Below are 26,153 nucleotides of genomic sequence, written 5' to 3'. Positions count from 1 at the left end.
CTGAATTTGCAAACAAAGATTATCCAGATAGGTTGTTAGCTTTAATAGACTGAACCAAAAGTTTTGTAGTGAAACGAAGTGGCCTAGTCTTTTTGTAGGGATGTATAATGTTTTTAAAGGAGGGCGTTTTTTCTGGATGGTTAATAACATTGAATGCTACAGTAAGTTGATTACATTGAATTAGCCTGGGGAGTTCTAGCCATCCTAAGAGGTTTAGGTTTTAGGTTCATAGGTTCATAGGTTCATACTAGGCTATCTGCCCGAGGGCATTTACAAGCCTAGCCCATAGTTTTGTGGCTTACGCCACCCCTTTAGTATGGGGAACTATACCCATTATTTTGCTGTGCCTCTGTTGAGCAGTGACACTGAGGTAATCCCTGGGGTATATCTGCGATCTCCCATCCATTGGTCAAGATTTCTCTTGAATTTTGGCAATGATGTGTCCTGTAGGGAGTTCCTGTGGCAAACCTGACAATTTGATTGTGGCAGCTAGAAAGTTCGCTGAGATCAGTTTTGTTCAAGTTAATGAGTATTGGCGAGGCATAGAGTTGAAAGCAGATGGGTACGGGCAATGACAGTCCTAGCTAGAGGGTTGAGAAAAGGTTTGTTTTTGTATAGGGAGCCAAGTTTTTTATTAACGGTTTTAATAGTTTGGTTTACGTGCATATCATATTTGAGGTTGTTGTCTGTTATAACACCCAGCTGTTTGGTATACATATCTGGTGAGATTATGGTCCCATTGTTAGATGTTATAGTAAACCAAGATTGAGAGGATTTGTGAGTAGGGGAGAAGAGCAATAGCTTTGTTTTATTAGGGTTTAATATCAGCTGTTGATTAGAGATTCAGTTTTCCACTATATTAAAAGTTTTCGGGTTAAACTAAGGAGATCTTTAGGGGTAGAGGCTGAGCAAATCAAGGTGGAGTTATTGGCATATTGTATACAGGTTGCGTCTGGGATTACAGTGTGGAGGTCACTGATAAAGAGGGAGAAAAGAAGGAGACCTAATAAGGAGCCTTGAGGGACACCAAGGGTAACGGGGAGAGGGGTGGAGAGTTTGTCCTGCCAAAGGAGAGCCTGCTGTCTTCCACTAAGATAAGATTGAAACCATTGCATGGCATGGTTGTTTAGGGATATTTTCTTTAGGGTGAGTAAGAGTAGCTGGTGGTTAACCATGTTGAATGCCATGGAAAGATTGAGAAACAGGGCAGAAGATAGCTTGTTGTTGTTACGGCTGGAATTTATGACATTAGAAAAGGAGAGGAGGGCTGTGGTGGTACTGTGCTGTGGTCTAAATCCATGCTAGGAGTTGGCCAGAAGATTATGTTGAAAAAGGTAGTGTTAGAGTCATTTATGGATACACTTTTCCATAATTTTAGCCAGAGGGGAAAGGATAACTATTGGTCTATAGTTTGAAAGCTCAATGGAGCTGCCTCCTTTGTGGAGTGGTATGATGTGATATTTTCCAGATAGAGGCTTCAATTATGGTTCTGTTTATCAAAATAGAGACAGGAGATGCTATAACATCAGCGACTTTTTGCAGGTAGTCTGCAGGGAAAAGGTCAGCTGAAAGGGTGGTTGGTTTGAGTTTTTTTAATTAGGGCTCTAATGAGTGAAGTCGGAACCTTTTGGAATCTGAAGGAGAGAATGTCACTGGGTTTTGGGGTTTCAGCATTAGGATAAGTGGGTTTAAGTTTGCTAGCAAGGGGCTGGATGGCTTCTGTAAAGAAAGTGTTGAAGGTGTTGGCAATGGACTCTGCTGATATTTGGGTTGGGGTGTGGGGGTTGGAGGTCATATAAGGGTTGATTCTTAGCTGAGTGAGTTTTTCAATGACACCTGAGTGAGGAATAGTGTCAAAAGCCTTGGTTAAGTCTAGGTAGGCTATATGCACAGATTTCCCCTAATCCAAGGCCTTGGTGACTGTCTTGAAGAAGTCCACCAGGTTTAACAGGCATGATCTTCCTTTGAGAAATCCAGGCTGAGTAGGGTCAAGCATTTGGAGATTACCTATATCGTTATTGATAAGGTCCATGTGTACTCTTTCCATGGCCTTGCAGATAAGTCTAGTCAGGCTAATAGGTCTTTAGTTCCTGGAGCCAGTGGAAGCACCACCTTTGTGCAAAGGAATAACAGTGGCCTTTTTCCATTCAGCTGGGATGAAGCTGGTGCTTAGACTATGATTGAAAAGAGTAGCCAATGGTTTTGCTAATTCTTGTTGGAACCCATATAGGACATAGCCTGGAATGCTGTCAGTTCCCATAGGTCTGTGTTTTTGGCCTTAGAGAGGGATTTTATGACCCGCTCTTTAGAGAAACATCTGTAGGGGACAGGTGGTAGGGATGTCATGGGATACATGTGGCAGGAATAAGGGAGTGAAGTTTTCACAGAACCTGTCAGCAAACAGGTTAGCTATGTCCACAAGCTCAATATATGTGGTATCCTTAACTACCAGTTTGGCACACATCTGGGCCTTTCCTTTTAGGTTATGGATGTAACTAAAGAATGCCTTATGGTTGTCCTTAGTTGAGAAGCTAATTTAGATTCATAGTTTGCTTTGGAGGAGTTCACAAAAACTCTTATTTGCTTGTTTAAGCTGAGGAGGGAGTGTTTCCAGTTTAGGGCTCACTCCCTCTTACTCTTAGACAGTGATTTCTTCCTCTTATTGTAAAGTCTGCTAATGGCAGTTGTCCACCAAGCAGGTTTGCTCTTCCTTGAGGAGCTTGAATTGATCCTATTAGGTACAGCCAAATCAATGCAGTTATACAGTTGTTTGTATAAAGCATTGGTGTAGAACTCGGCATAGTTGCCAGTTCCATCTGAGGGGGGAGGTGCAGTGAAACTATTTATACCATCCCATAAGAAGTTATAATCTGCTTTGAAGACGTTTTTTAGTTTAGTTGCTGCTGGCGGGCAAGTGTGATAGTTAGGTCATGTATTACAACTTCAAGATCACACAATACCAGGGAAGATGATTTTCCCCAAATCAGGTAATGTAGTTATCTCGCACAGATGTTGATCAGTGGTTTCATCCACCACACTGTGTCAACAAAATAGCTGTCCATTACACTGGAATTCCTCTGTGGCGACCTCTACCCGGGAAATATATATATATATATATATATATATATATATAGATATGTGTGTTTGGGTCTATAACGCTTTGTCGAATCCCTCATCAGCGAATGCCTCTTTGTCGAACAGCTATTAATCGAAGCTCCTAATCAGCAAAGAGACTTTTCAGTGGAATTTTTCTTAGGGCAAGCCAAAGGTAGGCCACCCTAGTGACTGAAAGCAAAATCATAAAACTGAGCACCTACCCCCTAACTAAATATACCAACTCCAAGATTGCACTACAGTGGGGAAAAGTGCCAATTCCAGATGTTGACCAACTGTTGGTTTGCCCTAGGAAAACTTTCACTGAAAAGTCCATTTGCTGATTTGGAGCTTTGATAAATAGGTATTCGACGAAGAGTTATTCACTGATATGTGATATTGAATATATATATATATATAATTTAATATATATATATATATATATATATATATATATATATATATATATATATAATATAAAGTATATATAATATATATATATATATATATATATATATATATATATAATATAAAGGGCCCATATCTATACATGAAGAATGCAGAGTCCCTGTAATCACAACTACGCAGGTGAAAGCTGCACTCTCTAAAGCCAAAAACACAGCATCCATGGGACCGGACAACATCCCAGGCTGTGTTTTACACGAACTTCAGATTGAACTGGCTCCACACTTAAGCACCATATTCAATAATGGCCTCACATCAAGCTTTGTGCCCACTGAATGGTGCACAGCAACAGTTATCCCACTCCACAAAGGGGGAGCCATCACTGATCCCGGGAACTATAGACCTATTAGCCTGACGAGCCTGGTCTGAAAAGCCATGGAACCTATCATCATGGAACTCATAAACAAAGACATTGGTAACCTCCAAACTCTGCATCCCACCCAGTTCGGATTTGTGAAAGGCAGATCATGCCTCCTGAACCTGATCGACTTCTTTGAGGCAGTCACCAAAGCCGTAGATGAGGGTAAAGTGGTTCACACAGCCTATCTTGACCTCGCCAAGGCTTTCGACACCATCCCCTATTCTGGAATTATAGCTAAACTCAATAAACTAGGCATAAATCCCTATGTCACAAGATGGGTTGCCAACTGGCTCACTGACAGAACCCACACTGTAAAAGTTGCAGACTCCAAATCTGACCTCAAACCAGTGACAAGTGGAGTACCACAGGGTTCCGTCCTGGGACCACTCCTGTTTGTTATCTACTTCTCTGAAGTACAGGCTAACACAGAAGGCCTCTGGCTAACAAAGTTCGCAGATGACTGCAAACTAGGAGCCATAGTCAAGTCCCCAAATGATGTGAACATCCTACAGAAGGGCCTCTCTGAGACAGATGCCTGGTGTCAGAGCCATGGCCTCAAGCTCAATGCCAAAAAGTGCAGTGTCATCCCCTTTGGTAAAAACTCTGTACCCATGAACTACCACATAGGCAGCAATCTACTTAACACCAAATGCATGATAAGAGACCTGGGGACCCAGGTGGACAGTAGTCTCTCCTTTGATAGTCACATCGCCACAGTAGTCAGGAAGTCCTTCTACGTGGCACACCTCATCATAAAAGGGTTCTCGTCCAGGATAAACGAGGTCATTGTTACCCTCTACTCATCACTCATTAGACCCTTTATAGAGTACAATGCCCCTTTTGGAATGTACCTCACAAGACATCTGCAGCAGCTGGAAAGGCCACAGAAGTACCTCACAAAGAGGATTACTGGACTCAAACAAATGCCCTACACTGATAATCCTTAAAAAGCACAAACTTAGAAAACCAAACACAGGGACCAAGAGCGGTACAACTTTCGCCAAAAAAATAACAAATATGCCACAGGATTCAAAATTTATTTACGTAAAGCGCTTTTCGTCTGCTCTAAAAGCAGACTTCATCAGACAAAATGAGTGTGATTTTATACTCATACTGACGTCATCAACTACATTAATTTAGACAATTAACTTCTTCAATTGCTTAATTAAAAAGTTAGTTAAAAAGAACTTACATAAAATGTACATATTTTAAAACACATAAATAAAAATGGCTTATTTAAAGTTCTAAGAACCCCACACAGCTCTGCATAAGTTCGAAAACATACATATATATACCGATATTAAGGTGTATACAATTATAACAGCATAAATAATGTATAACATTTTAAACAAAGCTCACTAAACAATACCTAATGCTGTTGAAAAATTATCTTTGGCTTATGTAAATATTACACATAATCATAGACAGTTATAAATAAATGCTTCAAACTATGTATAAAAGTAATCATAAACTAAAAAGTAGTTACATTAGTCGCATGACCTATTCGTAACCATATGTAATAAAAAGATGGGTGTATATACACTAACTACAAATGCTTTATATCCCAAGGGTTAAGTATAATGATACAGTTCTAAAACTCCAATGGGAAAGCAAATCTAACTAGCTTACTAATACTAAATATTAAGAAGGTGAAAGGGTTAACTTAAGGCCAAAGAAGTTGACCTATCTTACAAGACTCTTTAGTTTTAAAACACTACTAATAGAGCAACTATCGTTTAGTCCTGGGTGGGCGTAGACATTCAACCTAATCTGCCATTTAAGTTCTAATTCTTCAAGTAGCAGTTTAAGGGGAGCACCTCTTTTCTTTTCTAATACTTGGTCAATAACCATGAATTTAAAGCAATGATCACTAAAAGTGATTATATGTCTAGCTAACGCATTTTCTTCTTTCCTTTTTCTCATTGCATACTGATGTTCATAAATGTGTTCTCTCAATTTACGTTCAGTCTTCCCAACATAGAATCCTGAACACTTCTGGCATTGAGCCAAGTACACAACCATGCCTGTATTACAAGTTGCTCTACAGCGCAGGTCAAACCAGTAACCATTTATGCAAAATCTATTAGTCTCATTGATGTATTTGCAATAATTGCAATTTTGGCATTTATACATGCCAGGTGTTCTTGTAAAACTAGTGTTGGAATTTTCAAGTAGTGTTTTCATATTTTTACCTCTCCTAAAAGTTATGTCTAAATGGTTACCTATTTTGCTGGTCATACTTGCATTGTTATTAAAAATACGCCAATTTTTCTTAATAATGTCTATTAGAAAATAGATGTTGATAGAAAAAGTAAGGATTAGCTTAGGATTACAAGTCGGTAATAACTCGTTACCGTTATTGATTGAATTAGGAACGGTATTAGATATAATCTGACACTCGCCATCAACTGGTTTTCTCAGAATTAGTTGGTAAATACCTCTATTCCTTTGGTCACTGACTTCTTTAACTAAAGCATTCAGTAGTTGCGACGGGTACCCTCTATGTGTGAACATGCTGACAAGCAACTCACACTCATTAATAAAGTCTTCATCCAGGCTAGTAATTCGGGCGGCCCTTACTAGTTGGCCCTTAATTACTGATCTTTTCTGGTAGTTAGGGTGGCAGCTACTGTAATGCAGAAGCGAATTAGAGTGTGTACCCTTCCTATAGATCTTGGCTACATACGCCTTTAAGTCAGCACTCTTAGTTAACCATATGTCCAAGTATGCTATTGCATTCTTACTAAAGGAAGATGTAAAATTCAAAAAGTCAGTAGTGGTATTGAAGTATTCTAAAACTGAAATACTATCTATTTCCTCTCCTTTTATCAAGATGAAAATATCATCCAGATAACGTGTGTAATACTTAATTATTCCCATCAATGTGGCATTTTTAAATATATACTCTCTTTCCCAATGCGCCATTACCATGTTGGCTAAACTTGCCCCACACGGGGAGCCCATGGCTACACCAACTTTTTGGAGGTAAAAATTGTCTCCTAACATGAAATAGTTGTTATACAGGATCATGTCCAACAATTCCAACACCAAAGCTATTTCTACCGTTGACGCATTACGTTTCTTTAAATATATTGCTACCCAATCAGTGGCAATATTCAAAGGTATACAGGTATATAAATCTTTTACGTCAATGGTAAGAAAATTGCATTTGTCATTGAATTCCAATTCTGATATTTTAGCCAAGAATGACCACGAATCCTTACAGATTTGTTCTTCTTGTACTAAATATTTCTGTAGGATATGATCCACTAACTTGCACATGTATAAGTGGGGGAACCTCTACCATCTACTAAGGACCGCATAGGTGGATCGTGTAGCCCCTTATGTATCTTAGGTATTCCAAATATACATGGGAATCTTGGGTAAGTGGTCTTCAGATAGTTGAATTGGTCTTGGTCAATACAACCAATGTGAAGCATATCCTCGAGATTATTTTTGATGATGTTATAGGCTTTCCTAGTTTCTGATATGGAACTTAGTTCATATGCATCCCCATCTAGGAGATTAGACATACGATCAAAGTAATCAACTTTGTCGAAAATCACTACACCTCCACCCTTATCTGGTTTACAAATGCGTAAATTGTGTGATATTACGAACTCTATTAGGTCTAATTTTTTACCAACAGCCTTATCTTGTTCATACCCATGTGAAGGTATAAATGAATGCCTTAAATCGAGTTCACACATACTCTCAAAACATTGAATAGTGGGATGTAGTGGGGGATTGAATGTACTAGCAACCCTCAGATTATTATTCATAAGGTTATTAGAATTATTGCCAAACATCAAATTAAAATTTAGTTTACGTGCAAATAACTTAATGTCAACTATAGTGTTGACCAAATTAAGTTTATGCTGTGGTACATAAGTATGTCCTTTAGACAACAATTCCGCTAACTCACTACTTATTGGAACATCTGAGAAATTATAAATATAAAAATCACCTGTACTGTTTGTAGTGATAATGGGTTTCAAAACCCCATTAACAGGATTCATATCAGAAGTTTCAAGCTCTAAATTCGTTTCTGGAATAACATAATCAGTATTAATATTGTCATTATTTAACACAGTTGAATTAACTAAATTGTCAGCAAACACCAAGTTAGCACCACAGTCTTTATATGATTTATGATGTTGTCCATCTGCACTAACAATTATTGCTGTCAGGGCCTTCGTTGTTGGTGCCTCTGCGGGTACCCCTGGTTGGGTTGGTAGTTGTTCTGTTGCTTGGGAATCGCTCCCAAGCGGTTGGCTTCCTGAAAACCCTGAGGGTAACCTGAGGTGTTGGGATGACCACCATTAGTGTATTGAGCTCTACGGTTCTGTAGTCTCTCACTTCTCCTGATGGGTTGTTCAAATTGAGTTTCATCTTCTGCTGTATCCAACTCAGGTGGTGCACTAATGTTAGTTTGGTTTGTAGGTCTACCAGTGTTGCCAAAATTGGTAACATTATGCTCATTAGCTGGTTTTGATTTTTGCCACACTTGAGACACAGCTGGTAAAGGATATGCTGTGCCAAGTTCATATGCTCTACGGTCACGGTCCAATTTCTTAATTTTATTAGTTGCAAGCTTGTTCAAATAGTTATCAATACTATTAAAACTGCGACTATATTCAAACCTATATCTGGCAAATTCTTCATGCTGTTTTATTTCAGAATCCAAGGAAGTAGCATCATTAATCAAGTCAGTCACCCAAACACTATAGTGCTTAATCATAAGCTCTAATAATTCAGAACCTTGTTTGTCAAAAAGTTCGATTAGTTCTTTATGAAAACAAGAATTAGGGACCAGTCCAGTGGGATACTGGAAGTGCCTAAGCCCCTTTGGTATAACTTTGCATAATAAACATTCTTTAAAATAGGAGATTTCCAATTGGAGTTTTTTAACTTTCACCAAAATTTTGTCAAAATCTTTCAATTTAGACACAATATCAAAAGAATTAATTACCTCAGCCCTGTCAGCACTCAAAGGTAGTCGTACAGGGTTTGCTGAGTTGTTCCGGTTAGAAAGTTTAAAACCCTCTGCGAACCAATTCCCAAGAGCAGGAAAGTCGTTAGGCTCCGCACTAGGCAGAATAAAGTTTTGTTGGTTCGAGTCGTGTTGCACTCTTATAGGTGCAGCAATAGTGTTCCTTGAAACATCGACAGGATTCAATAAGAAATTGTTAAGATCAACTGCCGGCATACGTGGTTGAACTGAAGTAGGTGCCGGTAGTTCAACAGCATTCAAATTATCACACGCACTTCCGAGTGCGTTACCTGCATTGAGCTCCACTAGCCGGTGATCACTATTCTGACTGGGAGCTAGAATGAACATTCGCTAATGTGGGGTTAGTCGGAATCGTAGCGGGACATCCTGGCAACGAACAAACCAGGTTTTTGATTGCTTGTTGTTGTGAGTCCATACAATCAAGTCTCGCACATAGCGAGTCCATGCGTTGGAGAATGGAATCCAATAGCGTAGAATCCTGTAACGGCTTACCAATCTCTGCTGGTGCTGCATTCACAGCACTATCACAGCTCTGCAGAATAGCTGGAGTGTTGTTAGGCGAAAAATCGCTGACACCGCTGATAGAACCTGAAGCCATGAACTGATAATCCTTAAAAAGCACAAACTTAGAAAACCAAACACAGGGACCAAGAGCGGTACAACTTTCGCCAAAAAAATAACAAATATGCCACAGGATTCAAAATTTATTTACGTAAAGCGCTTTTCGTCTGCTCTAAAAGCAGACTTCATCAGACAAAATGAGTGTGATAGTGGTGTGATTTTATACTCATACTGACGTCATCAACTACATTAATTTAGACAATTAACTTCTTCAATTGCTTAATTAAAAAGTTAGTTAAAAAGAACTTACATAAAATGTACATATTTTAAAACACATAAATAAAAATGGCTTATTTAAAGTTCTAAGAACCCCACACAGCTCTGCATAAGTTCAAAAACATACATATATACCTATATTAAGGTGTATACAATTATAACAGCATAAATAATTTATAACATTTTAAACAAAGCTCACTAAACAATACCTAATGCTGTTGAAAAATTATCTTTGGCTTATGTAAATATTACATATAATCATAGACAGTTATAAATAAATGCTTCAAACTATGTATAAAAGTAATCATAAACTAAAAAGTAGTTACATTAGTCGCATGACCTATTCGTAACCATATGTAATAAAAAGATGGGTGTATATACACTAACTACAAATGCTTTATATCCCAAGGGTTAAGTATAATGATACAGTTCTAAAACTCCAATGGGAAAGCAAATCTAACTAGCTTACTAATACTAAATATTAAGAAGGTGAAAGGGTTAACTAAAGCCAAAGAATATAAATATATATATATATATATATATATATATATATATATATATATATATATATATTATATATATATATATAAATATAAATGGGATATAAAGCATTTGTAGTTAGTGTATATACACCCATCTTTTTATTACATATGGTTATGAATAGGTCATGCGACTAATGTAACTACTTTTTAGTTTATGATTACTTTTATACATAGTTTGAAGCATTTATTTATAACTGTCTATGATTATGTGTAATATTTACATAAGCCAAAGATAATTTTTCAACAGCATTAGGTATTGTTTAGTGATCTTTGTTTAAAATGTTATAAATTATTTATGCTGTTATAATTGTATACACTTTAATATAGGTATATATATGTATGTTTTCGAACTTATGCAGAGCTGTGTGGGGTTCTTAGAACTTTAAATAAGCCATTTTTATTTATGTGTTTTAAAATATGTACATTTTACGTAAGTTCTTTTTAACTAACTTTTTAATTAAGCAATTGAAGAAGTTAATTGTCTAAATTAATGTAGTTGATGACGTCAGTATGAGTATAAAATCACACCACTATCAGACTCATTTTGTCTGATGAAGTCTGCTTTTAGAGCAGATGAAAAGCGCTTTACGTAAATAAATTTTGAATCCTGTGGCATATTTGTTATTTTTTTGGCGAAAGTTGTACCGCTCTTGGTCCCTGTGTTTGAAATGCCCTACACTGACCGCCTCAAAAAACTACAGCTTTACTCCATATTATATCGCCTACTCAGAGGTGATCTCTGCCTAACATATAAAGCTATGTCAAACCCAGAGCTGTTGGACATGCTACACCTAAAGAAATCCCAATCCCTCTCAGCTACATGCTCTAGGGACCTAAACCTTGTCACCACAATAAACAGGACATGCTGGAGGGATAGATTCCTATCCCAGAGACTTCCCATACTCTGGAACAGGCTACCCATCTATGTCAAGCAAAGTTCTTCATTAGCACTCTTCAAGAAAAATCTTGATGAGTGGATGGGAAATAGGAAATCCACCCTGGGGATCACTTCTGTGTCTCTGCTCGTCAGTGGCACAAGAAAATAACTTTCTTGGGTGGCGTAAACCAGGGAACCTTGTTGGCTAGGCTTGCATAGACCCTTAGGCTGATAGCCTAGTACCTACCTATGAACCTATATATATATGTGTGTGTGTATGTGTGTGTAAATATATATATATATATATATATATATATATATATAGTCAGTCAAAAAGCATACCATACCTAGTCCATGACCAATTAACCAAACTGTACCTGAAGCAGTGCCTATAAATTTGAACCAACTGTATCTGAAACCATGCCTAGGCCATGCAATTAAACTTGTAGAGTCTGCATTAACTGTGTGGGTGCTGTTACTACAGAAGTTAAATGTAGGTGGAATAGAACTGTAAGTTTTGTAAGACTTTGGGAACATGGTTACAATAGTTAAATCATAATACGGAAGCATAAAAAAAATGACACAAAAATAATTAAGTAATGTATATACATGGTGGCTAAAGAGAACATCCTATGAAAAAGAAATGACAATATATCTACATAAAGTATTACACCCAGTATATTTAGCATCTCAGTTATCTATTGATGTGTTAACTGGTTAAGACTTTCTCCAATTCAAAGCGCTATGAAAAATCTGCACATGTATGCAAAGGTCCTTAACCAGAGAATTTATCAGAGGTATATGGGTTTAGTAAATAACCAAAAATGTGTGGAATTTGAAACCTCAAAAGGAATCAACATTCCTTCTGATAGAAGGTGCAGACAGACTTGTAAAAATATTGCCAAGAGGCTGTGCTATTTAAGATAATAAAATAATAACATATAGAAACTGATGGAGAGGGTCCTACTGTTACACTGCGAGAAAATGGTGAAGAAAGAGATAGAGGGAGACAAAGACAGAAAGACAAAAATATAGAGGAAGTAATAGAAGATACTTATACTTAAGTAAAACTGAAGAGAAAACTTTAACATGGTCATATGGTTCTCCCTTTAGCACCAAAGACAGCAGCAAGTCCAAAAAAGAATTGGGGTTCTAAGTACAGAGAATTTAGTAGAATTACTATGGTAGAGTAGCTACTAGTACCCATGTGAGAAGAAAATTATACCTGTCTTTGTAGAGAAAGAAGCCACAGTCTCAACTCCATGAATGAATGCTGATGAAACTAATGCTAACCTGGGTGATTTACAGGGAAGTCATATTAATTTGGACAAAAGCAGGACAATGAACTGAGTAGAGGTAGAACAAATATAGCAAGAGTGGAAAAGGGAACAAATGAACATAAACGCTCCATATCATACCTGTACTTTGAAATAAGAAATGATTTATTCTAAAGACGACTAAATGTAAGTTAAAAGGTAATGGCTGCATTTTTAATCCCAAAGCTCTTTATACTGCATTTAATGAAGTTAGTACGTAATCATATTTGGGTACTCATTTAGTGATGGTTAAGACCAAGGCTAGGATTTTAAGCATATTTTATTAGCTTGATATTATGGAGGCTATATTTGTCACTGTTATGGATTGCTTACATATGGAACAGGCAAAGCTAGATGAAAAACCCATAGCGTTTTCCTCTGATATTTTCTTTTTTACATTTGTCTTGGAGTGAAAACATAGTATCCTTTTCAGGTTGTGAATCTTCTTCTTCTTTCAGCTGGTCCCATTAGGGGTTGCCACAGCAGATCAACTGTTTCCATTTCTTCCTGTCCTATGCATCTTGCTCTGTCACATCAACCACCTGCATGTCCTCTCTCACCACATCCATAAACCTTATCTTAGGCCTCCCTCTTTTCCTGTTACCTGGCAGCTTCATCCTTAGCAACTTTTTCCCAATATACTCTGCATCCCTCCTCAGCACATGTCCAGACCAATGTAATCTTGCCTCTCTGGCTTTGTCTACAAACCTTCCAACCTGGGCTGACCCTCTAATATACTTATTCCTAATCCTGTCTACCCTCGTCACACCCAGTGCAAATCTTAACATCTTCAACTCTGCCACGTCAAGCTCTGCCTCCTGCCGTTTTGTCAGTGCCACCGTCTCCAACCCATATAACATAGCTGGTCTCACTATCCTCTTGTAGACCTTCCGTTTCACTCTTACTGGTACTCATCTGTCACAAATCACTCCTGACACTCTTCTCCACCCACTCCAACCTGCCTGTACTCTCTTCTTCACCTCTCTTCCACACTCACCATTTCTCTGAACTGTTGATCCCAAGTACTTAAACTCATCCACCTTCACCACCTCTACTCCCTGCATCCTCACCATTCCTCTATCCTTCCTCTTATTCATACACATATAGTCTGTCTTTGTCCTGCTGACCTTCATTCCTCTTCTCTCTAGAGCATGTCTCCACCTTTCCAGGGTCTCCTCCACCTGTTCCCTACTCTCACTACAGATCACAATGTCATCTGCAAACATCATAGTCCACGGGGACTCCTGTCTGATCTCATCTGTCAACCTTTACATCACCATTGCAAATAAGAAAGGGCTCAGAGCTAATCCTTGATGTAATCCCACCTCCACCTTAAACGCATCCGTCACTCCCACCGCAGACCTCACCGCTGTCACACTACACTTGTACATATCCTGTACCACTCTTACATTCTTCTCTGACACTCCCGACTTCCTCATATAATACCACAACTCCTCTCTAGGCACCCTGTCATATGCTTTCTCTAAATCCACAAAGACACAATGCAACTCCTTCTGACCTTCTCTGTACTTCTCCATCAACATTCAGAGTAAACATTGCATCTGTAGTGCTCTTCAGGTTATGAATAGTTACATTTAATTGCTATATGACTCTACAATTTTGAATCGTGCTGTATTTGCTTTTTGTGTTCAACAAATGATTTGCTTTGTGTGTCTACATTTAATAAAGTATTTTTGTATATATCAACAATATGTGGAATGACAGAGATCGAATGTGACACTTTCTGTATTCTTTGTTACATACTGATGGCAGTTTTATTTAGTTTATTTATTTTACATTTGTTTACTGGGAAAGCTGGACTGGGTAGGTGCTCATTTTCAGTGGAGGCCCAGGGAGAAAAGCTCCACATACAAACACATAGTAACACGGACCATGAATTTAACATATTATACAATGGAAAGATACATAGAGAAAAAAAATACTCCATTAATCTGGCAGAAGATACAGAATACTGAGAGACATACAGGCCACAAAATGTAACATTGGGATCTATAAATTACGACATGCCAGATAAAGCTAATAAGGCCAACACCTAAAATGTAAAATATTTATCTCTAAAACTGTAATTGTTATATACATAAGGTGAAAGAAAGGCAGCAATTAGGAAGGTAGATAAGGGTAGTGAAAAATATCAGAAAGACAGATGTATGGTGATTAAGAGATTTGTTATGCTGGTAGAGAGATAAGTCATAAGTAACATTTATCCAGGACTGTTACATAGGTTCATAGGTTCATAGTTTAGTACTAAGCTAATTGCCCTTGCGAGCCATTTTAAGCCTAGCCAATTATCCCTTGTGAGACTCGAACCCTGCACCTTGTGTTTGTAAGGCAAACACCTTATCCATTAAGCCACCCTCCCAACCCCTAACAACAGCAAAGGGTTTTATTAGACAAATGTTTTGTTGATCAATTTTTTTCAAAGTAAGTAGTATAAGTTGTGGATCTTATATTTTGAAGTAGTGTGCTCCAGATATTGACTACACAATTAGAATAAAAAGTCTCCTGCATTATTCTTAGGTCTGGTTACCTTTAATAGTAATTTATTGGTGGAATGTAAGAGATGATGATTGGAATAAGGTTCAAATATGTTTTGCATAGCTAGTGTTTTTTTTTCTGGTTGGTTGAATAAGTTATAAACCATTGTCAGTTGATTATACATTAGGAGGTGTGGAAATTCTAACCGGGATAGTTGTTTTAGTACTAGGCAGTGATGTGATTTGTGTGAAGAATCTATGGCAAACTTTGCTATTTTATTATAATATGCTTCAAGTTTTCCTAAGTCTGTTTTCTTGAGGTTAGTGAGTATTGGTGAGGCATACAGGAATGTTGAGAGAAGATGTGTTCTTGCAATGGCTATCTTAGTACTATTTGATAGAAATTGTTTATTTCTTTGCAGGCTTCCTAGTTTTTTGTGTACCTTATTTATTGTTTGTGATATGTGCAGGTCGAATCTCATGTTATTATTAATGACAACACCTATGAGTTTTTTCTGGGTTACCGGTGTAATAATTGTATTACCTGAAGCAGTAACTGAAAAAAAAAATGTGTGGAGGTGTGACTGTGGTCCTAGTGGGTTGGAAGAGCATACGATTAGTTTTACTAGGGTTGAGTATTAGTTGTGAGTCTGAGAGTCATGTTTCAATTGCAGAGAAGGATTTTTGTGTTGTTTCTTGAAGTTCTTGTATAGTATAAGGCAGCACATATGAGTGTAGAATCGTCTGCATATTGGATTTGGGAGGCTAGAGAAGTAGCTGTGTAGAGATTATTTGTGAAGATATTGAAGATAAGAGGTCCAAGAATGGAGCCTGTGGGACTCCTCATGTGACAGGAAATAGGTGGAGATGTCTTGTAGCCATTTTACTGCTTGCTGGCAACCCGTTTGATAGCTTTGATACCAAGTGAGAGCAGCAGGACTGAGGCTTAGGTTAGAGAGTACTGATAGGAATTTGGGGTCGGAGACTGTTTTGAAGGCTTTGGACATATCAAGAAAGACAAATGAGACAGATGAGACTATTTTATCTTCACTCCTATACAGAGTGATGGTATTAGTGAAAATCAGGAGGGCAGTTGTGGTGTTATGGTTAGGTATAAATCCATGCTGAGTATATGGATACCAGCAATTGTTTTCTCCATATTAGCTTATGCACTCATGGATATATGTGCATCTGTATTTGCATATCGATGTGCTCTTTCACCGAGACACGTCATCAGTTCTGGAATGTCAGCCATATATAATACTGGCAAAATAATGTAACAAAAACTATACCACTCACAAAAGGAAAACAAGCAGACTTCTGGTTGGTAAACCCCTTCAACAAAAATAATTATTTTACATTGTGAGCTTCAGCCCAAATCCTTAACTTAAATATATACCCTTGTCTATTACTCAAAACTAGGTTGCAGCATTTGGGATTACGCATCTACTTCTTATAGTTATAAAAGATATGTTCCCAACAGCCTGTTAACATTTGCTTGATGGGTTTAACTGAAAACAGATGCCCTATACCATCTAATCTAGACATGAATCTCAAGATTTGCGCTGCATAAATAACACAGATTGTCAATAAAAATTAAACACCATGACTCCAAACATGAGCATAAAAAACATTGCACAACACTTGGATTGTTTTATACTTATGGATTCTCCTCATGCAGGTTTTCTTACTTGAACTTATCATTAAACCTCTTACCTGTACACACATCATGGTTTATTCCATCAACTGAAATAATGGCATTTGGTACTGGTCTTCCCAATAGGTCAGTTACTATCCCTTTGATACCCCTGTGAACCTGTTGATGAAGAACATTTTAATATTATCACTACTGATTTACATTATTACATGGTAAATTGCATTAAATAAATATGTGCCTCAGATTACATGATTGCATAAGTAATTTAGATTTTTCACAATGGAATGTTAATATGTACACCCTTGTTGCACAGCAACACAGTTATGCTGTAAAAACTATTAATACTGTTTTACAATTACAGGAAAAACATAATTTTATGTATACATAGAGTAATACTAAACTTTAAATTGCAATATAAAGTAATTTGGGTAAAAAAAAATCTTTGCTGGCATGAATTATTAAAAGGTAAGTTTTGATTCAAGGCATCTTCTGTTCTTTTGGCACTGAGCAATAAATTGATAAGATATAACTTATCTGTGATACTCCATAAGAAAATACATTCTATAGTGCAAAACTTCATAAGAACTGGGTCTGCCTCATCCGTTAAAAAAAAGATCTTTAATAAACGTTACATTCAATACCTATCTATGAAATCAATAATACAACAAACATAATATTTCACTATAAAGGGAGGAACAGATAAACAATGCAATTTAGCATCAGTATCCTTATTTCAGGAGGTATGATGCCATCAAATTGAACAAAAGTACAAAAGCAGAACCACTTCTCCTAAGAAAAGAAGCAGATTATAGAATTCGAGATCATCATACTCTTTAAAGTGAGTGTTATACAGTGGTGAAAGTGAATGAAAATTAGTGTTTTTATTTAGCCTGAAAGGTATCATTCTGGAGAACTTCAACATTAAATGGTCCCAAGTTGGATATTGCCTTATTGCCTTATGCTGTCTCTTAGCAACCCAGAGAAACATGGCAAAGAAGGATAAATCTCTGACTATGGCCCTGGTGATCAGTCAGTTAGCTGATCATTTGCCTGATGGCACTTTCAGGGAGGGCAAGCATGCCCCTCTAGAGGGGGAGTGTGGAGAACAGTACCACATACACACACACACACACACACACACACACACACACACACACAGGTCCTCAGAGAAGAGGTAGCATTACAATTTGTTATTCTGGGGACAGGTTTTCAGCCCACCAAGCCAAGGAAATTTATCACAGTTATCTCTGAGTTGCAGTCTTAATGACCATGCTTTTATAATTAGGCATTGCTATTTTGCTCATTCCTGCTTGTCTCTGATCATCTCAGGACTGCACATTATATATCAATGCATGGCGTCTGTGTAGGTTATAGAACAGAGGGCCTGTATTGTGGAGATTTTTTATTGTAGTGCCTCATTGCTGTGCTTTCTGTCACATGATGTCTGAGTTTGCATCTGTGCACATGGGGCTTCAGTTCTACTACTCGAGCACACCTTTCTGATTGACAACGGCCGCTTTAGGCATTGGAAGCAACAGGGTTCTTGCATGGTGCCAAACAGAGAGAAGGATTTTCTTGCTCTTACTCTACAGGGACTTTCAGGAGCCCTGCTAAGCTAATTTAAAGTCCCATGGTACAAGGCTGATGATAGGAAACAGGTCACCAGGACAGTGAGTGCTACTATAGGCATCACCCATACTGGTGAGCAGTGAGACATTGCTACAGGAACCTATAGTGTCATCACTCTATCCTGCTTAGTCAGTGGGAAGCAGAGGTTAGGGACAGATACAATTTTATTGTGAACATCCTTTTTACTCATCTATGTTCGTCCTACTTTGTCTTGTAACAGATGAAGAGTAAACACTGGAGAACTTAAGTAATTTGATCTCAACCAGTTCAGTTTTATAAAAATCAGTCTGTGTCATCTCAACCTGGATGATCTCTTATTTGGGGTCACTGAGACTCTAGATGTGTTTCAGTCTGTCCAAGGTGCTTACCTCTAGCTGGCCAAGGCCTTCAAACCCATTCCATATGCAGGTTTTAAACTCTACCACTTCAACATTAATTGCTATGTACTCTAAAGTATAGCCAACTAGCTTATGGAGAGAACTCACCTTGTAAGGTTGGGACTACATACTCTTGTTAGAAGTTTGTCCAAAATGAAGTCCAACAAGATTCCATTTTGGGCTCCAACCTCTTTACCATTTTTTGCTCTGGTGATAAAGCAGAAGTCAACATTCTGTGGTTAATAAAATTTGATAAAGACTACAAGTTTGGCATATACATCAAAACCCCTTCCAATACTCAGATTCACTAGCTAGGGATATGTCACACAAATGATTTGTGCGTTATTCATAGGCTCGCCCTTAACACCAGGACATGCAAATTTGCTGAATTGTGGAAATTGTTCACCGTCCTCATGCCATAGTAACAACAACATCTGAAAATGAACACAGTAATCAAAGATATTGGAATTTATTTAGATAAAAAGATTTTCTTTGATTACCAGTTGTCATTGCTGGTGAGGACATTTTTTCCCTGCACAACTTATCCTGAGATAAACCTCTTCAAGCCAGAAAGAAATCATAGTTCAACTTTTATACATCCTGTGATGATGTGAGGTATTGCCAGCTATGCCAGGAGAAGTAAGGTTGTGGATGTGTAACATATGTTAGCATAGCTAGCTGGAGTTTTGTAAAGCATTATATGTTATTTGTATATCAAACTTATTTGTACAGGTGCTTGTGTTGAAAATGTATATGTAAAGATGCTTGTGTTAAAAAAATGTACCAACAGTGGGTCCTGCTAGACAGAAAAGAAATACATCTGTATGTTAATGTTGAAATGAATATATTGTAACAGAGGATACTGGAAGAGAAGAGGTCAAGTGCACCCCAGCTAAGTTTGAAAAATAGTCTGAAATTAAATGACCTGGTTTAGGCCATAAAGACTGTATCTTACAGTTCTGATTGCAGCCAGAGATGAAATGTCTATGAAAATCAGGACTAGGAATCCTACTGTATTGACCATAGGGATGAACTAATTGCTACCCAGTGTTCTAGGTGAGTCTATGACTGCCCAGTTGTGTGACTACTTCTCAGTCCTAATTTCTGCACTAATTCTTACTACAAGCAAAATAACCCAGAGTTACTCAAATTAACTTCCATAATCAGTGTAGATACCTGAAAGAGGACTGTATATATTTTTACCTTCGCATGAGAATGGAACAGAGCCACAGCAAGGTCATCTGATGCCATGGGTAATTCCCAGATGGGCAAGCACTTCAAGCCAAACATAAAACACCTCAAATTAATAGTCTGGCTTGATTTTTGTAAGCTAAGTAGCAAATGGCAAACATTTATAGTTTCCACCGATACCTAGCTTCTCACAAATAATAAAACTAAATGCAAAGACGACTTTCATTTAAAAAATATACTTGACTACTTGGCATTAGACAGGAATGAATTTGGTTAATAATAAACTGATTATTTCTGTGTGAATGTTTAATCAGCAGGATTTGCCATGTCTAATAAAAAATAATCTACTTTTAATTACATTGCTTATCAGCAACAGCATGAAGACAACAGCTCAAGTACAAAATCCACAAAACATATGTATTCACAGCTGTGCTGCTTTTCTGCAAAAAAAAAAAAAAAAAAAAAAAAAAAAAAGCAAAACTGCAAAAGAAAAATGTCTAGCGTGGGAGCTATCACCTTGTGCTGATACTAAAATATGAATGAGCAATGAAAGCTCATGCAAGGAAATTTCAGTAACTGTGATATATAAATATGGGCTTAAGCAGCTGAAAAAACATGAAAATCAATCACACTAATGAGGAATATTTGATAAGTGCTTCCATCTCACAAGCATTAATTATTGTGCCTACACAGGAAGGAAAGAAGGTGAGAGACAGAACCCTGATAATGTTACCCCGGAAGTCCTGAATACCTAGAAATATTTATAAGGAACAACCCAAATGTGCACTTTTTTACCCTCTGAAACTAGGTCCTATGTATACTTCATAGAATGTTGAGATGGATGTCCCTGTAACTACTTCTAGGTTAATCTAAGATGCCCTGAATTCCCAAAAGATCAAAGAGAGATGTACCCAGAACTCCAAGTGCACCCATATAACCCTAACCTTGTATATAATTCATCCAGACTTGTGGCAGCTGCCCCTGTTTTATATTTTAGGTTAATTGGGGAAATCTTAAAATCCCAAAAGTCACTTAAGGAATGAACCAAGGACTACATACTCAACCTGGTTAAACTAAAGTTTTAATGTGTTTCCAAATGTTTGAGGTTGGAACACATGAATTTACAGCTACACACATTTGAGTTCCTGAATCCCAGATGTTCACATGGACAACAATACAAAAAGTAAAGTTTTCTGCCTACACTTTACAAAGTGGATAGTTTTATTGCTTCACATAGACATTCTATTTCCCTGCAGACATAGGACCTCTGTCCCAAAACAAACACACTTCCCAACATTCTACACTATATGCCAAAGCTCAGAGCAGCAAGCTGACACAACCATTGACGAGTGCTAAAGACAAATATAGACATTTTTAGATAAAAGTTGCAGTTTGTTTGCAACATCAAGATCTCAAAAGAATAGCATGCTGGTAAGGTTAGAAAGCAGCCATCAGAAGGATAGAGGCTCTGCAATGAGGCACAGGGTCTCGACAACTGTCTTACTCTACATACACAACAGTTTCAGTATCTCCTTCCTTTGGCAGCAGGATATCTCGTAACTTCCACACTTTTCAAAGGATGAGCTGCAATGAAACTGGTCCCTTTTCTGGTGTTTGTAAGTCTTAGGAGTGGATCCACTGTATTTAGTTGAAGGCAAAAATCTGAGATCACAATTTCCTGGCACAAATTCCTACTAATTGATAGCCTGAGGACACATACACTTGAAAGAAATGTATTCATACTTGCCAGTTTACTAGAAGAATGACTGCAAACAAAAGGTCTAAAGGATCCCTGCACCTCCAATAAGAAGGTTCCATCTCCCACCCCTTATTTTATTATTCACATTCCGATGATACTGTATTTTGGATAAAGAGTGATCAGTTAAACATGGCACAAAAAAAAAAAAAAAACTATCATGCTCTGGGACACTGCAATCTTGAAGAACAGCAACAGGCCACAACCTAGCAAACATATATTGCTCCTCCTGGACTGTAAGCAAAAAAGAAAGTAGAGTTGTGTAAAATTTTACCAGAACAGTAGATGTTCTTCTTTTTACTATTACAGTATTCTTCACCTAAGGGATCTCCTGCCAAGGCTAGCCCAATGTCTAGCAATCATACAAAAGCCATTACTACCTAGGGAGAGTTGTACATCAGGCATTTGCTCCCTGCACAAGCATGGGGCATACAGGTGATGTACATACTCTCCCAACTCAAGACTGAAGTGTCTAATGTGAACTAGGACCCCTCCGTGGAAAGGAGGACATTTATATCCAGAAAAAAAGAAAGAATGAAGAGAAGGAGAGGAACCCCTCCAATGATAAACTTACTAAGCTGGGCATAAATCCCTACGTCACTCGATGGGTTGCCAACTGGCTTACTGACAGAACCCAGACTGTAAAAATAGCCGACTCCAAATCCAGCTCCAGAAAAGTGACAAGTGGAGTACCTCAGGGTTCAGTCCTGGGACCACTCTTGTTTGGCATCTACTTCTCTGAAGTACAGGCCAACACTAAGGGGCTCTGGCTAACAAAGTTTGCAGATGACTGCAAACTGGGAGCCATCACTGAATCCCCAAATGATGTGGATATTCTACAAAAAGGCCTTACAGAAACAGATGCCTGGTGCCAGAGCCATGGGCTCGAGCTTAATGCCAAGAAATGTATAGTTATTCCCTTTGGAAAAAAACATGTACCCATGAATTACCACATAGGTGGCAGGACGCTAAACATCGAAAGTGTGATGAGAGACTTAGGGACACAGGTGGACAGTGGTCTCAATTTCAATAACCACATCGCCACAACAGTCAGGTAATCCTTCTATATGGCACACCTCATCACTAAGGGCTTTCCATCCAGAAAAAAGGAGGTCATTGTCCCACTGTACTCATCCGTCATTAGACCCATTATAGAGTATAATGCCCCGTTTGGTATGTACCTCACAAGACATCTGCAACAGCTGGAAAGGCCACAGAAATACCTCACTAAAAGAATCACAGGCCTAAAGAAGATGCCATATGCTGACCTTCTAAAAAAAACTCCAGCTATACTCTGTGGCATATCGTCTACTCAGAGGCGATCTCTGCTTAACATACAAGGCCATGTCAAACCCTGAGCTGTTGGACATGCTCCACTTAAAAAAATCCCAATCTCTCAGAGCCACACACTCCAGGGATCTAAACCTTGTCATCACAATGAACAAAACATGCTGGAGGAATAGGTTCCTGACCCAGAGACTCCCCATACTCTGGAATAGACTGCCCATACATGTCAAGCAGAGCGCCTCATTGGCCCTCTTCAAAAGGAACCTTGATGATTGGATGGGAGATGGGAAATTCACCCCAGGGATCATGTCAATCACCCTGCTAGACAGGGGCCCAGAGAAGTAAATATTGTGGGAAGAAATATCCAGGAAATTGTTATGGCTAGGCTTGCATAGGCCCTAGGGCCGATAGCCTAGTACCAACCTATGAACCTATGAACCTCTTGGCCAGTACAAAAATACTGCTATGTCAAGATTTTGCACAACTGTATTATGTCCTTCCATATCACTACTGCAGTATGTATCACCTCTTTGAGGGTATAAAAGCTACAGTGAAGGAAAGGAGCAGCCCTCCACAACCTCATGCAGCACAGCCTTAGTGAAACCTGCCCTGGTCCTGGAAATGACACCCAATTTCTAATGTTTTGTGAAAGTTTAAACCGAAGGCCAAGTAGCACATTAAAGTATGGAGTTGGTTTCCAAATCTTTGAAGAAAGCCCCTGAGGAAGCCACTGCTCTTGTAGAATGAGCCCTTACAGAAGAAGACAACTGCTTACCATGAAATGAATAACAAAAAGAAATGGTCGTAGAAATCTAGGAGGAGATAGCTTGCTTACAAACAGCCAAACACAATGTTCTGGCATGAAAAGAAACAAAAAGCTGATCACGTTTATGAAAGGCTTTTGTTTTGTCTAAATATCTGAGCTGTCCATGCAAATTCAAAATATGAAGAAAATTCTCACTAGCAGATTGCAAAGAAGGGGAAAAAAGAAAGAAGCTGAATAGACTGATTAAGAGGCAGCTCATTAACACCTCAGGCATAAAAGAAGGATTTGTACAGACAGACAAAACAATAATAGAGTGACTGCCATCAAGGTCAGTAGTTCAGATACCCTTCTGGCAGAGGTTCAGTTTAACAATAAAATAGTCTTCTTCTTCTTTTCAACATTGCACCGAGAAGAAGCAGCAGGCTCAAATGGAGCCTGAGTCAACTTTTCACAAATAAAATTAAGATCCTAAGGAGGAGGAATGGGCTTTCTTGGGGGTCTACATACAGGAACATTCATTTACAAGAGAAAGACATGGCATCCACCTTCCAAGCCAAAGGGCTAGGGACTTTGAAACAGAAGTGAAGAAGTTGACTGTTCAGAAGAGAGGCAAAGAGATCTACTTGAGGAACATCCCAATGATGCACTACATACAGAAACACATCCCTGTGAAGCATCCGTTCATGAAGCTGTGTTCTGGATGGGCTGAGAAAATCTGCCACAAGATTGAGCTCTGAAGGTATGTATACTGCCTGTAGAGTGACCTGTAGACTGATGGCTACTTTGCATCCCTGAAGGGCTAACCTACCAAGAAGGTACGACGTCAAGTCCTCTTGTTTGTTGATATACCACATGACAGTGGTGTTGTCTGTATAAGCCTTCAAGGGACTCAGAACCCAGAGTGCAAGTTAGGCCTGAACGGCCAGAATGACAGCGCGCATTTCCTTGATGTTGATATGATCCACTCTCTGCTGAAGGGACCAAAAGGCCCTGTGCCTTCAGGGTGCCTAAAGTGACTCCCCACACTAGCTCTGATGAGTCTATGAATAGTTCCTGAGATGGCTGAGGACACTGGAAAGGAATATCTGGGCTGAGATAAAGCTACCAAATGCATCAGTGAAATTCCAGTTTGAGACAAGGGAGTAGAGGAATGAAACTGTCCAACAGATGGAGGTGCTGAAGCCACACTGATATTAGGTACCACTAAAACATCCTCATATGAAGCCTGGCCCAGTAAAACATGGGGATAGTGGAGGCCCCAGAGCTCTGAGAAACTCCCTGCCTGGAACAGAAGGCAGGGGAAGCAGGGACAGAAACTAATTTATGAGGGACAAAACCTTGAAGGCAGGAAGAGACGCCAGCATTGAAACAGTCTGGAAACTTCATCCTAGGAAAATGAAATCCTGAGACAGTCAGCATTGAATTCTGAAGATTGACAGTGAACCTCAGGCTGTGCAACAGAAGCCTGGTAAAATGAATATCTTGCACCACCTTGGAATGGGATAAATCCTGCAGCAAGAGGTCATCCAGATAAAGAAATATTTGAATGCCCTGAAGTCTGCAAAAGGCAACTATAGTTGCTAGACATTTGGAAAACACCCTTGGGACTGTGAAAAGGCCAAAGAGAAAAGCAGAGAATTGAAAATGAGAGGAAGAAAGAGAGAAATGTGACTATTTCCTATATAGAGGGTGGATGGGAATATGAAGGTAAGTGTCCTCCAGTTGCAAACGTCTGTGGAGCAACAGAGAAAACAGAGTCTGAAGAGACAGTATTCAGAAGGAAGACACTATGAGGAAGCTGTACAGAAAGGAAAAATCCAGGATAGGTCTCCAAGATACCTCTTCCCAGGGAACTAGAAGCATCCTTTAATGAAACCCCAAACCCCTCTGTGTCTGCAGAACTGGTTGAATAGTACCCTGGTCCAGAAGACCTTGCAATACTCCTGCAAAATCAGGATGCAGTTCTGTTGTGAGATGAAGAATTCCAAAAAAGGATGGAATGGCCATCCAAGTCATAAAGTAACCCTGAGAGAAGATGGCTAGAACCCAGGTGTCTGTGGTGATTAGCTGTCAAACTGAGAGAGAAACAGAAACCCTGAGGGAAAAGGGAACCTGGCTAAGAGGACAGGAGGGCAGACAGATACATTTGTCAGGAAAGGACTGCTTCTGGGGTCTGGACAATTGAGTAGGCTTGCCTGAGAAAACTCACCTGGGAGCCTTCCTACCTTTAGAATAATGTCTAGGTAGTCTACCCAAAAAAGCAGTCTTACTAGGGCAGTTCTGAAACTTGGGAATAGGGAAGACAAAGATCTGCTTAATATCTTTCATGACCTTTCCTTGATCCTGTAAGGTCTTGAAAAAGGTCATCCACAAGCATTACCAAACAAATTTATGGTTTTCCAAGGCAGAGTTCAGAAGTTTTGCTTTGATATTATTTGGCAAAGCCTAAAGGCAAAGCCAGTAAAAATGGTTTATCATAGATTCTGAGGC

The 26,153-nt window shown here is 38.6% G+C and overlaps 1 protein-coding gene across 1 annotated transcript in view; it reads right to left on the bottom strand.

Moving 5' to 3' along the window:
• The window catches only part of CPXM2 (carboxypeptidase X, M14 family member 2), a 1,728,300-nt gene that overhangs the window by 61,156 nt on the left and 1,640,991 nt on the right, over positions 1-26,153 (bottom strand). Inside the window, exon 13 of the mRNA XM_044056018.1 lies at positions 16,717-16,816. Within this exon, the coding sequence (XP_043911953.1) occupies positions 16,717-16,816 (100 nt within the window). The remainder of the gene's footprint in view (positions 1-16,716; positions 16,817-26,153) is intronic.

Source organism: Protopterus annectens, chromosome 14.part0, assembly GCF_019279795.1.
Source record: "Protopterus annectens isolate FY-2018-M chromosome 14.part0, PAN1.0, whole genome shotgun sequence".
Taxonomy (NCBI): domain Eukaryota; kingdom Metazoa; phylum Chordata; order Ceratodontiformes; family Protopteridae; genus Protopterus; species Protopterus annectens.
The sequence above is the reverse complement of the archived record's forward strand: the minus strand, read 5'-3'. Positions and strand labels throughout refer to the sequence as shown.